Here is a 15339-nt window from a genome sequence, read left to right on the forward strand (position 1 = left end):
ATATATATATATATATATATATATATATATATATATATATATATATATATATATATACAGGAGAAGGAATTCTAATGGTTCGTTTATCTTGAATTGTAAAGAATAACTTGGGTTTTCAAACTATGCAAAAAAGACAAAAATAGAGATTTTTGCGCTACAGGAACAATATGTAACTACATATGTAATAATACTATTTTTTAATTGTATATTTGTAACTACATATGTTACATGTTACATAAATATCTAATACAGACACAGTAACAATACCATGTCCATTTGTAATACATGTGTAAGTACATATGTAATTATATAGTTTCTTATTTGTTATATGTAACCACATCTGTTATAATACTGCTTGTAACCACATCTGTTATAATACTGCTTCTTATTTGTGTAATATGTTTGTAACTACATATCACTGCTGATGGAACAAAACCTCGTATCTCCAAAAAGGTAACTTTATAGGAGAAGGAAAAAACATACTTTTAATATTAGTCAATGTAATCAGACTTTTTGTAAAACAATTTTGGGCCATTTCTTTTTGTCCATTCATCATGAAATTTACACACAATGTAAAGGACAACAGGCATTTGCTCCGACAACAGTGATATATACCGGGTCCGTTTGTGATACACATGTGTAGCTACACATGTAATAATATAATTCCCCATTTGTTACATGTAACTACATATGTAATAACACTGTGTTCCATATGTATTAATTTTGGAACTACATTTGTAATAATACTGTGTTGCATTAGTATTATATTTATGCCTTAAAACAATGGCCCCCTATCGTCAGCATAAATAAATAAATAAATAAATAGATAAATAAATAGAAACAGTTTTAAAGAAAATAAGCATGCAGCCTGTGTAAATAAAATAATTCAAGGCCATTTTTCTCCAGAAACTGCCTGTATAAACACACACACACACACACACACACACACACACACACACACACACACACACAATTTTTCTCTCAATATTGCTCAGATTATCATACTTAATAGATATACCACTGCTCTAACTCTCACAAGCTCCTGTAGGTCTGCAAAACCTGCAGCATATTTACATTACAGAGCTTTACTGCACGTGTTTTAACACACACATGCATGTAGAGTGTATTTTTTCTGCGGTAAACATGACAAGATCCAGTATTTTGAAAATGACTCGTAAAATGTGCATTAGTTATCTAATAGATTGGTTCAGATGATGGGCTCCGGTAGAAAAGCGGAGGTATTAAAATGAGAAGTTATTTCATCTTTCTGAGAGCACATGTGAACTAAAGGCCCACTAAAGCAGGCCTAATTATCCTCATTGTTGCTCATTATGACTGTGTCCAGTCAGGCAGTTTTTAGTGTAGGTGCTTTATGGGGGGATGGAGATCTTCTACGAAAGCAAGATTTCTGTTTATAGAGAAAAATGTTTGGGGGAAGACAGTGAGAGAGCGAGAGAGAGAGAGAGAGAGAGAGAGAGAGAGAGAGAGATATGGAACACCCTCAGTGATCTCACCTCAGATTAAAGCCAGCAACAATTAGACACATTCAAATAGACCAAGTTTACATGAGATACATCCAGTAGCATGTTTTTAACATTTGTTATCAAATTAAACTTGTTGTGTGAGTCAGTGTTGGTGGCTAAAGAGAGAGTGAAAACAAAAACATGATCATCTGGAATGGTCTGTTCAGGATATTTCAGGCTTGTGACATTCAAAATAATTGGGCTGTTATTGTTGTTAGTGATGACAACAACAACAACAACAACAACAACAACAACAACAATAACAACAATAATAATAATAATTGCTTATTATTATTATTATTGTTTTTATTATTGTTGTTACTATTATTATTATTATTATTATTATTATTATTACAGGAGTAGTAGTGCTAATGTGAAGTGATCAAGATTAGGATGTTTTGCTCACTGAATAACCGTTTAAGGCACATTGCTAATGTAAGACATCCTTAATAGTTATAATTATTAGTATTAAACTCAGATGATGGGTCGGGTGGTGTGAGCAGTACGTCCCCGCAAATCTGAAGGGGACCTCCGATTATTAACAGTATTATCAGTAATAGCCCATCATTATATTATTAGATCAAAATAATAGTATCATATCGCTATAATCGCTGTGAGCTGATTATTATTTTTTATTAATTAGTTTTATTTGCACAATCAGCACGCGGCCGTGGAGGCTGATGCACCTAAATCTGTTAATATTAAAATAATCACGTAGAAGAGCAGCGCGCGAGAAACGGTACATTAAATAGAAGAGCTGGTCGCAGAGCTCGGATTAACGCTCTTTAAACAGGGTTTATATGAGTGTAGCTCTGTAATGGAGCCTGACCGAGCCTTTCAGTGTCCACCAGACGGAAGTGCTGCCGTTATTCATCAGCGCAAAATAAAGAGATGAAGAAAAAGAAGCGGAAGTTTTGCCTGGACCTGCCAATGGATTCATAACGAGTGATAAATAAACCCTAAACATAACGAAACCAATTATTTAATTAACATGCATACAAATAAATAAATAAATAAATAAATAAATAAATAATGTTGCTAAATTTGTTACCCACTAATACACAGGCTTTTTTTTTACGGCATAATAAAACAAACATCTCTCCTGCACGGACTGCTTTGGTTTTTTTCTGATATGAAATCATTCGCAACAAATTAATTTAATTAAAACGAATTATGGAGGGACTGATGTTTTATAAACATGGCTTTCTCAGCTGGACACCTTTTTTTCACATCACCTTAAAAAAAATGCGATCATTCAAATTTCCCAGTGCACACCAGCACCTTTTATTCACAATGAAAGATATAAATTAGTAAAAGTATTCTCCTTAACAACATTTTGTAACTTCTGTATTTTTGTGGTCGTTTTTAAATAAAAACCAATTATAATTTATTTACAAAACAGGGTTTCTGCTTTCCATTGCAATACAACTTGCATAAATTAATAGGCAACTGCCGTCATCATACAAAAATAAATATCAAATGTATTCCACTCTTAGTCGAGTTTACCAGCCCCACCTCTCACCCTCCTCCAGTTTACAGCCTTTACAAACAAAGTACAGATGAAGTAGAGAAGCTCTAATCATGTCCCACACATGATGTGTACAATAGATGGCAATGAAGCAAACTACACAGGGGGTCCTGAGAGAGTTTCCTTATGGTGAGATAACTACTTTATCCATAAATGCACAAAGTCATCAGAAAGGAAAACAAACAAACAAAAAAGTAATAATGCACCTCCATGTTTCCAGTCCTCATATTTCAATGACATATGGTTTTAAATCTAGTCAAGTGCTCTGCTGTCCTCAACGCAATCCAGTTTGGGGAGAGCTGGTGGGCTTTTTTAATACCAGCAGTGGTGGAGGGGGGGGGTGATGGCTTTGTTTTCTTTGCTCAAAGCAACTGTGACACCTACCTGCGAACCAAGGAAACAAAACCTACATCAGTCCAGAAACAAAAACAATTAAATCTTTTTAGAAATGCACAGTAGCAGTAAGTGACCACCCCCTCCCCCAAACCCTTGAGGTCAGAAAGTGTGATTAGGCCGCAAGGTCATGTAGGATACTATAAGATGATAAAGGCTGCATGCTGAGAAATGTATGTGAGATTATGTGTAAGAATTTTTAGCCTGTGGTGTTTAAAGTGGTTAGATTTGCTCTCAATATGGCCAAATCAGCAACTTACTTGAATGGTCTTCATCATCTTTAGCTTGACAGATAAGACTGAGGTCCTACTGTGCACACCTCGGGGGAGTCTGCTGAAAACACAAACCCATTTCAGAGAGGAGAAGCTAACTGTGGAATAGTCTGCTTATATCCGTCCATTATTAGCTGGATCCAAATAAATTGGTTAATGACTGGTCGCTTGGTATCAAAGGCCTTGATAGTTGACCTTTGAATAAGCAGAAGTAATGTGCCAGTGAAGCACTGGTTTTTCAACAAAGAGAAAAAGTGGTTGAGCCCCTTAAACTGCAAGTTTGTTCATTATTCTCAAGAGTACATATCCAACATATTACTAACTTTGGGTAAGAACTGATTTGTAAATGATTGGCCTGCAAAACAGACCTTGTTCTACCTACCTTTCTTGGACTCTACATTCAAGGCCCTGAAGTGCTGCTCAGTCTGACTCTGGTTAGTCTTTAGCAGGTGCTCGGACGTGTGTTTGTGAATGGCGCTGGCACTGAGGACAGTCTGAGGAAGTCCCTCGTTAGCGGCCACTCCGGTAGAGCCGTACCTCAGAATCCCTTGGCCCTGCAACGGGCTGAAGCTCCCATAGTTTGTGTAGTTGCTGTAAAAGGGTGAAGTGTAGTACAGCGGCCGCCCCAAGATGGAAGAGGCCGAGTACACGGGAGTGGCCGGGGAGGTGCCAGAGGCCGTGGATGCCAAAAGACCCACAGCCGAGGGGCAGCTGTGCCCCAGGGGCTGCTTGGGGTCCGAGGTGGCGATTTCAGCCAGGGACCAGAGTTTAGGCTTGACCGTCTGGTTCTGGCCGTCTGTGGGCGTCCGACTGTCCAGGCACACCTTGCTTTTGTTTCTGGAGTCCTGGTGGTGGTGGTGGCCCAAGAGCGGAGCCTCCATGCCAGTCAGGGGTGAAGAGGTCACCGGCTTGGGTGACAGGCCCTGTCGATGCTCTGCATGGCCAGCGTCCAGATCATTCTCATCACATTTGTCCTTGGCGTCGGGTCCCGAACTGCAGACCAGATCACTGATCCTGCAAGTGACCTTCTCACCGTCGGACTCTGCGGAGTGGTCCGTCAGGCCGTCCACCTGAAGACTGATGCCTGTGTGTGTGTGAGAGAAATAGTGACGGTGTCAAAAACTTTCACAAAACTTTCCATTGGTAACTTCTGTGATAATTTGGGAGATTTTGTAAACTTGCCTTCCTTACCATACATGCAGAAAGCAACAATTTCATGATTTCATAATTCCATAACATAAGCAAATAAACATAGCAATCTCCCTCTCTCTCTCTCTCTCTCTCTCTCTCTCTCTATATATATATATATATATATAGAGAGAGAGAGAGAGAGAGAGAGGGAGATTGCTATGTTTATTTGCTTAGGTTATGGAATTATTTAAATATTCAAATGTATAATTATGAACATGTTTCTAAATAATTGTTTATTTTTATGAACAAAAATGCTGCGATCCTCCGTGTTTAGCTACAAAATATACTGATAAATCCTTTACCTTCGTCCTCAGCAGATGCCTCTTCGTTTTCCAGACTCTTCACTGCTCTCTCATCTTTCCTCTCGCCGTCTCCATCTTCCTCATCCTCATCTTCACTCTTGCTCCTCGGCGCCCACGTCACCTTGTTCTCCTTCTTGAGTCTCCTCCTGGCGTTGGCGAACCACGTGGAAACCTGGGTGAGGGTCATCTTGGTGATGATGGCCAGCATGATCTTCTCGCCCTTGGTGGGGTAGGGGTTCTTCTTGTGCTCCTGCAGCCAGGCTTTCAGCGTGGCTGTGGCGTCGCGCGTGGCGTTCTTACGGTACGTGGGGTCGTTGAGCTGGTAGGGGTAACCTGCCCCGGGGTAGGGGGCAAATCCCACTGCACCTGCTGCTGCTGCCAGACCGGCGGGGTGGGGGTCATAAGGAGAACCCTGGAAAACACACACACACGCGCACTTTATATAACAATCTGAATGAGATTGTTGAATAACAAATTTCCAGTGTTGCATTAAAATAAATGCTGTTATTATTATTATTATTATTATTATTATTATTATTATTATCATTATTATTATTATTATTATTATTATGATTAGTAGTAGTAGTAGTAGTAGTAGTAGTAGTAATAGTAGTAGTAGTGGTAGTTGTAATTTATGCACGTGGGTAAATTTACATCCACACCCTCGCGCAGGCATACACACATACACACGCGCTTAAATTAGCATTACACACTGTAAAATCATCAATGATGATGATGATGATGATGATGATGATGATGATGATGATTGCTGTAGTTCCAATTGACTATAAGTCAAGAAAAGTTTCGTTCAAGGTTATACTGTTTGTAAATAATAATAATAATAATAATAATAATAATAATAATAATAACAATAATAACAGTAATAATAATAATTGCAATTCTTCTTCTTCTTATTATTATTATTATTATTTTTTTTTACTATTTTTTTTTACTAGTATAGTTATAAATAAGAAGACATAATAAATAAATTTAATAATTAATAATAAAGAATAAACGAAAATGACGATGGTTATGGTGATGAGGGTGATAATTATTGTTTTATATTAATATTTTTAAAATGAATTATTTATTTTCAGACATTTTGGGATAACCCGCTCATGCGTTGAAAGAAACGGTGCATTTAAATAATAACGAGGCCAATAATGTCGCAAAATAAACAGATAATACACGCAGCAAAATCTCCAGTGTTACATTAAAACACCTCACCACTAAAATAATAACAACCAAACAAGCAAACAAATAAACCTTGTCAATAATAAGCCCTGTCATTCTTCTTCTCTTCTTCTTCTTCTTATTATTATTATTACTATTATTATTATTATTATGGACAGCTGGTGTAGGTCTATAATAAGCTTAAGTAAAAACGAGCCGTTGAAAATAATAATAATGAGGCCATTTACTGATTAATCCCTCAGTAATGATCAAATTGGCTTGAATGACAGATAATAGAGAGCTGCAGCCGGTTTCCGTAATCACTGCCTCACTGCCTCCTTTCCTCTTCTCCTTTTCTTTCCTTTCTTCTTTGTGTGTCTCTGCACTGTAAATCCCATTAGCGCCTATGCTGCATGTTAAACTGCGCCGGTATCTTCGCCATTCATCCGCTCTCTGAGTGTGTGCGTGTGTGTGTGTGTGTGTATGTGACCTCGAACCCGCACTGCTGCGGAAACACATTACACACACTGAGTCTGAGACAGTTTATACTAAACACGCCTATAAAATCATTCTGTTTAATAAATCTAATAAAAACCCTCAGTTAACTCAGAAACAGCGCGCGCTCCTCAGCGGCTCCTCAGAGCTCACAACGGCGCTCAGACTCCGCGCGGCTCACCGTCACAGCGCGCTTTCCCTCATTTATAACGTGCTGATGGACACCTATCATTTCCGCTGTTTTATTTCTCTCTCCCTCTTTTGGACGCTGTTTTGTTGAGTTAAATGTACCTGCGGCTCGCGGGCCTCTGAGCGCGGGCGGGTCTCTGTGACGCTGTTTGTGCGCTTTTCAACCGTCAGTCTGTAACAGCGCTTCAAACGCGGAGAGCTAAAAAACAGCGGCTTTAAAATCAGTCAAAACAAGCGACTCTTACAAACCTGCGCTGAAAACACACACACACACACACCCTCCACGCAAAATGATACAGTGTCTCAAACGCCATCAATTTAAATGATTTTTCATGATCACTGTCCTGTTAATAAACAGTGACGCTCACAGAAAACTCCCCTGTAAGTCTGAAATGAGTCGGTTTGCAATTTACAGTGAGTTTTCTTTCAAACTGCAGTGATGCAGTGATCATATTTTCCCAAAAACACCATGCTCACTGGATTATTTTCATTTTTTATATTATTGGCGTTATATTTAAAATTATACTAAATGTATCTCAACTTTTATTTGCATTGCAGAAATACATTCTCCACATGTAAATTCCCGCATAACGTAAAAAAACGTCAAACGGCACAATTTCATCATTTTAACTGTTAATACTTAATTAGCATTTTTAAATGAGCATTTTTGAAATTAGAACTAAATCCAATAACACTAAAAATCCTGCTACAAGTCAGAAACGTGTCTGACATTGGCATTTATGTTGCAACTTCTTGCAAAAAAAAAAAAAGAACAAAAAGATCAGCAGCGGCGGAAAGCACTCAAAGCACACATGCATGATCTGATCAAATTAAACAAAAACATTAATATGAATATAACAGTATTAATGATCATAGTGGGATTACAGTTTTAGCTGCTGAGTTTGAGCAGTTTAAAGCGCTGACGCGAGTCTGAAACATGTCCACTCAGACTTTCAGTGTACGTTCTGTAAACCAACAACAACTACAGCAGTGATCACCCCAACACAGAGAACCTCCTGCAGCATCGACACTGCACTACACACAGTCACTTTCACAGCCGCGTCTGGATTTTTACTGTTTTTACAAACGAGTTTTGAATGAGAAGCTCTGACGGTGACACACACAAACACACACACAAACACACACACACACACACACACACACACACAGGTCTGAAACATGTCTTCAGTTCCTACTTACTACTCATCTACTACAAATAAAAACAGCGCACTGCCACCAAACACGGACCCTCTAAACCCCATAGACCCGCTCTGTCGCTGCGCTGCGCGTTTACCATGTAGGGCGGGAAGGCGCTGGCCGGGTCGGCGGAGTAGGGCAGCGGGCTGGAGAACGCGGCGGATCCGGGATAAGGGCTGAAGGCAGACCCCGAGGACGAGCAGGAGGAGGACGAGGAGCAGGAGGACGAAGAGGAAGAGGAGGATGAAGAAGAAGAGGAGGAAGAGCGGAGCAGCTCGTCGCTCCTCGCCAGAGCCGGAGCGCCGTACGCGGGGCAGGAGTACAGCGCCAGAGAGGCAGGGGGCTGATACAGGTACCCCTGAGGGTAAGACATCCTGGGGCAAGACGAACAGAGGATCTTCACTCCACAACAGAGAGCAAAAAAGAAAGAAAAACAAAAAAGAAAGAGGAGGAGGAGGAAGGAAGGAAGGAGGAGTGCGCGCTAACGCATGTAAAGAGAGTGGATGAGCGCGAGAAAGTAAGTAGGAAAATGGAGTGGAATGGAAGGAGGAGGAGGAGGAGAAGGAGGAGGAGGAGGAGTGGAGCGGGGCCGCAGCGGTGCGAGCATGGGACACGCGGAGAGGAGAGAGAGCAGTGTGGGAAAAAACACACATATACACACACACTCAAACACACAGCAGCCCAGAGCAGAGAGAGAGAGAGAGAGAGAGAAAGAGAGAGGGAGAGAGAGAGAGATCATCAGGAGGAGGAGGATCTCCGCCCCTCTCTCGCTCTCTCTCTCTCCCTCTGTCTTATGCACGCTCAGTCACTCACCTCACTCACTCACTCACTCACTCACTCGCTCACTCACTCAAAAAAAGCAAAACACGAGTCTCGGGCTCCTCTAACGATTTGCATTTATATATATATATATATATATATATATATATATATATATATATAATACATTTGAATAAACTGTAACCGGCCCGTGTTAGGTGTGTATGTGAGTGCCATGTACCACATAGTCAGGATAGATAATAATTTTGTAATTATTATTTTTAAGGAAGGAAAATGGATTAAAGCAATTTATACAACATGAGAAATGAATTAGTGAACATTCTGAATCAATTTTATTTAATATTCAATATTCATATATATATATATATATATATATATATATATATATATATATATATGCAAATCGTATATATATATATGTGTGTGTATTTACACGTTTATAACATTGTTATTATATCCATAATTCCCTCTTTCCCCCGTGCTGAGCTGCCTGTGAGTGTGCTAATTGCTGTGATGGGGTTCAGGATACAGTGGGTGCACAGTTGTCCTTTTAAAACTCTCTTCACGAACATTAGCATGGCGCTCATACACTGTGTTACCTCCCACGTATTTTCGTCAGCAAAGGCATCGAGCTAAATGATTTGTGCGATGTGTTAAACCCATCAGTGAGAAAAAAGAATAAAATAAAGACAACGAAGCAAAAAAAAACAAAGCGTGAACGCGGTGAGCTGAACTGAAAGCAGCGATGTTTATTATGGAAGTGTTTATACAGTGATACAAAGGAGAAAATGCATCTTCTTGTACGCAGCCTGTGTGAGTAAATGTAAGTAAAAGACTGTGATGCTCAACACGATGCAATGCAATGTTTAAAAACTATACACAAAATTAAAATGCATAAACAAGCGGAAAAAACACGTTAACTACCACGTTAACTAGTCTAGCTGACACGCAGCCTCAGTGCGCGATCTCCTCCACCGCAAAAGAGCAGCGTGTTAAAGTTGAAGAGGCTGGATTGACTCGTCAGATGATTGTGTTGAGCACAAATGGAGGATTAGAAAGTTGCCCAGGCTGCACGGCAGGGGGCAGTAGGGGCCTCTGGCACGCGCAGGCAGGCAGGAGAGTCTAGGTTAAAGTTTAGAAGCCAAAAAAAAAAAACAATTCCCCTCAACCCCAATCTATGATATTTTAGTCCTAGCAAAACAGGACATAACTACATGAGCCTCAGCATCAGTTACAATTAAAGCAGCTCTGAGCCACAAAAAAATATCTCAAACATCTAATTATGGCATTAAGTAAGAAGTAAGTAAGAACAGACGCCTTTCTGACAGACTGGGAGTATAAAAATAAACACAGAACATCACAATGAAACACGATTTATTCAGTGCAGTGACATTCATCGTCACTGTGTTTAGTATAATTCATGATAATGATGAGCAGGTGACTGAGCATCACTGACACACAGCATCACAACTGTGTGCCTTTCAGTCTGTGCTGATGGAGAGCGGAGTAAATGCTCACTGTCCACTTTAGAGGAGTGATATAAGGAATAGTTATGAGGAACAGGTACGAAAGAGGAAAGACACCAGTGTTTAGGGTGTTTTTGTGATATTTGTTAATGTGGACGAGAAAAGCTAAATAATAATAATAATAATAATAATAATAATAATAGTTATTATTATTATTATTATTTATTATTATTGTTGTTGTTGTTGTTGTTACATGTGCACACATTGAAATAAATATTCACACAGACGTACACACACAGACAAACTAGACTAGACACAGGCGAGACAAGCTTATTATTATTATTATTATTATTATTATTATTATTACAGATTTTGGTTATGACAGCTATTACATCTACTTACTACTATTATTATTATTATTATGATTATTATTAAAATTACTGTTTGCATATTCATCTATTGCAACTACTGCTGCTTTTACTATTATTGTTGTTGTTGTTTTGGTATTGTTTTTTTTTTTTTACTAGAAGTGCTACTGCTACTGTACAGACTTGTTAGATATTGTTTTTGTTTACCTATGAAGTTAACAAGAAAGTTCTCTTTCATTCCGTAAATATATTTACATCTCATGCCATAAACAAACATGACGAAGTGCAAAGTGCTGGAGGTGCAGTTTCCAATCATAAAAAAGCAATACAATCAGCTCGATTTCCCAATAGTATATTCACTCATTAGCCTTTTAGGCCATTGATCAAGGTTTACTGACAAATTCTGTAATTATATGAGTCCTTATGCTCAATAAAGCTGATTAAACTGAGGGTAAAAGCACACACACATGCGCATACACATACACACACACACACACACACACACACACACACACACATGGCTCCTTACAGAGTCAGATTTATGATGCACGCCACCGAGTCTGATAGAAGGAAACAGCTATTGATTTTTCATATTTTTCTCCAAACTTGTTTACTCTGGGAAACTGCAGTAGCAGTGTAACTGTAACAGCTGTGTGTGTATGTTTGTGTGTGTGTGTGTGTGTGTGTGAGTGTGGAGGGGAAAGGGATTATTACCACTCACTTTTGATGAGACAAATTGCTCAGTATGACTTCAGTGGCCAAAGGCTACGCGCTGATGTTATGTTGCTTCATTTACCCTTATGACTAAATGATTATTGATTTTATATTTTTAAGCTTTTGAAATGTGAATATCAGGGGGCCTCTGGGGATTGTTTTATTAACTTATTTCTTGCAGCCATAATTCTGTTTGACCTACTGCATGATGTGTGTGTGTGTGTGTGTATATGTGTGTTTAGCTCTTTGTAGGGGCCACATGTATTGAGGATGATGGAAAACAGAGACATTTTGATGCAACTGGGACATTTAGAATGCCCTTTTGACCTACAAACAGCAGTTTTTTATTTTTTATTTTTTGTTTAGGTTCAGGTTAGAGTTGGTGTAGAACAGCAGCATTTACACTCACTCATGCAGAAGACCATAAAACACCCACAAAGGCACAGACAAACACTAGTGTAGGGTGTGTGTGGGAGTGTGTATGCATGTAATTCAGGTGTAAGGGGGTCATGACCGCTACTGGTACCACCACAATTGCAACAAAGGAGAAGAAGAAGAGAAAAGATTGGTTTATATAGTCATAGAGTGCAGAAATCAATACAGTCAGAAATGACCCAGCCACGGCTTTCTGTTCAGGATCAGCTCAGAGACAAACCCTGCTTTGAGCCCGTTGGTGTGAAAAGCCGTCTTCATTCACCCTCCTCTCCCGCTACAGCCCTCACCTTTGTGTTCACATCCAGGACGCCTTTGTAGCTTCGTCGTGGATTTCAAAACTGGAGCAACACGACCATATCCTCGGAGCGAGCGAATTAGAGAAAAGGGAGCGTTACGTATTCCGCTCAGTTCAGCGGCGAACCTGTACTCCCTCTCTTTCTGTTTTTTTTATCAGCCGGGCAGTGTGCAGAGAGGAGGTCCTTGGGGAGAGAATATAAGGTAGCTGAGAATGCCCTGTATTAACTTACATTTTCTTTGAACACGGCAAACATTTGCTTTGAACTTTTCTTTGAATGCCTGTGAATCCCAAAATGTGGTGAGAGAGACCATAGAGAATATGTGTGTCTGTAGGCATCTTAGCAATTTTTACTCTTATTTCATCATGTTCCTACAACAGATCTACAAAAAAGGGAGAAAAAAGCCATCTCTTTAAAGAAAAAGAGAGTAAAGAGACGGTGTAATATCATAAACAAATGAGCCAAAAAGAAAAAAGAAAAAAAACAGAGCAAACACGAGTGCAGATAACACAACAAACAAGCAATTTGTCGGCGGGTTAATTTATGGATTTTTCTGAGATGCTGGTGCAGGGTGGAGATACTGCTCCGCTCAGCGCTGACACCCTGTTCGTGGTTTGGGGCAATCCAGCAGGCTGATGGAGCGAGGGAGGGGTGTATGGGAAGGAAAATGTGTGTGTGTATTTGGTCTTCAGCAATGGGCCCTGCGGGGGGAGGTAAGTCGGCCTCAGTCTTCCGCAGAGGCCGCACTCCTGCCAGTCCCTCTAATCAGCACCCCTCCATGTGCTTGGCAGCGCAAGGGGTTTCGAATCGGCCCCCTGGAGCCCCATCAGGGCCACCTCCGGGCGAGCCTGGGACTCGGGCGTGCGATGTAGTGTGATGTCCCTCGTCTCACAAACCATGCTTCCTCGTCGAGTGGAGTCGAAATGCCGACACGCACCAGTCCGATTTGTTTAACATGCTGCAGAGAGCCATGCATGTTTGAGGAAGCAGTTTCAGGGCGAAAGAAACAAGAAGTATTGAGCAAAGGTTTCTGAAAATGTTTTCTTTTCCACTTTTTGGGGGTGTCTTTTCAGTGCTGGGATTTGTTTTGCGAAGATGGCAACATCTTGTCAGCCTTCGGGTTCATCTGCTCTGTAGCTAATGCAGAATTCTTGGACAAAACTATCAGCACAGCGTTTAACAAAACATAACATCACAGGTTTGGGTCTGGTGTAGGGAAGGATCATGGTCTTTCAAGGCCCCAGGCAGAAGAGTCTTTGAAGGCTCCCAAAGCACTAAAGTAACAAGTAAACAAACAAAAAGACCCAAAAAAGTGAAACTGAACAATATCTGTGCACTTGAGTAATGCAGTATGTCTTTGAAAGTAAACCATGTCCCATTGAGTTTACAGTATATAGTTTGTGTTTTTGTGTAAAATTTAAGATGTTTGTGTAAGATTCCAGTCATGATTTCTTCTAGATTCAAAAGTCAAAAGTCGTGGATGGGTAAACATCACCATCACACACTGTCTAAAACTTCTTATTTGAATGGCAACAACAAAATCCTATGAGTCAATAAACATAAAAATCTTGAGGGGCCTGGAACTGATAACAATTATTCATTTATAATTATATATAATTATAATATTATATAAACTCCATATTTGGGCCCACACTTCATCACATATAACATTTGTTTCAGAGCACATCCTTAAAAATGGTTCTTTAAGGGTTCTGTAGCAAAAGCAATGGTGCTATACAAAACCATGGGCCCCCAAAGAACCATTTGAATGCATAAATGGTTGTTTGCATTGTCAAATAGTTCTTCGGAAACCTGTTGTATATGATTCTTCAAAGAACCATTTTAAAAATGGTTCTTTATAGCACAACAAAGGGTTCTGCTATTGTTACAAGTCAATGAATCTATGTGAATCTGTATTATATAGAATCATTTTTGCTAAAGGTTACTTTAATAGTAGATAATAGTTATTTAAAAATACATAGTAGATCTTGAATAAATAATAATCTTGGGATTTCACATGCTCAAGTTTAAGGAGTTTATGTCAGTGATATAAAAAAATGACCTTCGTTATCATTAGATTGTCATTTTTTATGACAGTGTGCCTTCAATCTGTAAACTCCTGTTCACTGAACACATCAGTGAAATAGAAACGTTGACAGCCTGTAGATATAAAGACTAGAGCTTGCTAGGACTTTGGCACATGTTTGGTCTGTATAGTCTGATGCAAAACATATCTGAACGCACCCTCTTATACTTTGTGATAATGTGTGATACTTTGCTGAGCCAAGCTGCCGGCGTTAATCATCCTCACCTGCGCTTTACCTTAGGCGACATTAAAATGTTTTGATTGGACGGCTTATCCACAACTGTCCGGAGGGGGATTAAAAAGAGAATCATGACAGAGAATAATTATTTTCAAATATTTGCTGGGGCCAGGATTCAGGGCTAGAGCACTCGCCGGGCTGCTGATATACTGTGTTTTAATGATTTAAATTATCCGCTTTCGTTGGCTCTGCTGCGGTTAATCAATTAAGGACATGAGAGCTATTTGTCACCGAGGTAAAACCAAGGTCTCCACAACAAAGCGTGCTGCAGCCCGAAACCACATGACCTATGTGTTAAGGACCGCAGTTCAAACAAGGTAGGCTGACTTTCTTAGCACACTTAGCAAAGGGTGGAGAGCGAAAAAAAGGAAAACACTTCTGAGGATTTTAACACGTGTCAGTTGGATTGTGAATCCAACTGAGCCTACATTAAAGGTTTATTACCACGGCCTCAGATGCAAAAATAACTATCAGCTATTAATGATCAGTAACAAGATCAGCGCTTCTCAACCCCTCGGCTCATGCTAAACCCCACTAATCCAAACAGCTGTGTTTTGGTCAGACACACCTGAGCCCGTTCATTAAACTCCTCACTTACGCCTTGATGGACCAAACCAGGTGTTCCTGAGCTGCAGTTGCTTACTCTGAGCAATCCAGCTTTAGGATGAGGTAAACAAAAGCTGCAAATAGAGT

The 15339-nt window shown here is 39.7% G+C and overlaps 1 protein-coding gene across 2 annotated transcripts; it reads right to left on the minus strand.

The window, feature by feature from the left end:
• Positions 1-2777: 2777 nt before the first annotated feature.
• irx2a (iroquois homeobox 2a) lies at positions 2778-8939 on the minus strand. Of its 2 annotated transcripts, none has more exons than XM_036588337.1 (5): positions 8361-8939; positions 5210-5621; positions 4099-4800; positions 3705-3774; positions 2778-3435 (listed from the first exon to the last, which is right to left on the minus strand). In XM_036588337.1, the coding sequence occupies exons 1-4, from the start codon at positions 8634-8636 to the stop codon at positions 3725-3727; spliced, it is 1440 nt and encodes a 479-aa protein (XP_036444230.1). In that variant the 5' UTR covers positions 8637-8939; the 3' UTR covers positions 2778-3435; positions 3705-3724. The 2 variants fall into 2 exon arrangements, with proteins under 2 accessions (XP_036444230.1, XP_036444222.1); XM_036588329.1 differs by having other exon boundaries at positions 3705-3777.
• Positions 8940-15339: the final 6400 nt, after the last annotated feature.

Source organism: Colossoma macropomum, unplaced genomic scaffold, assembly GCF_904425465.1.
Source record: "Colossoma macropomum unplaced genomic scaffold, Colossoma_macropomum, whole genome shotgun sequence".
Classification (NCBI taxonomy): domain Eukaryota; kingdom Metazoa; phylum Chordata; class Actinopteri; order Characiformes; family Serrasalmidae; genus Colossoma; species Colossoma macropomum.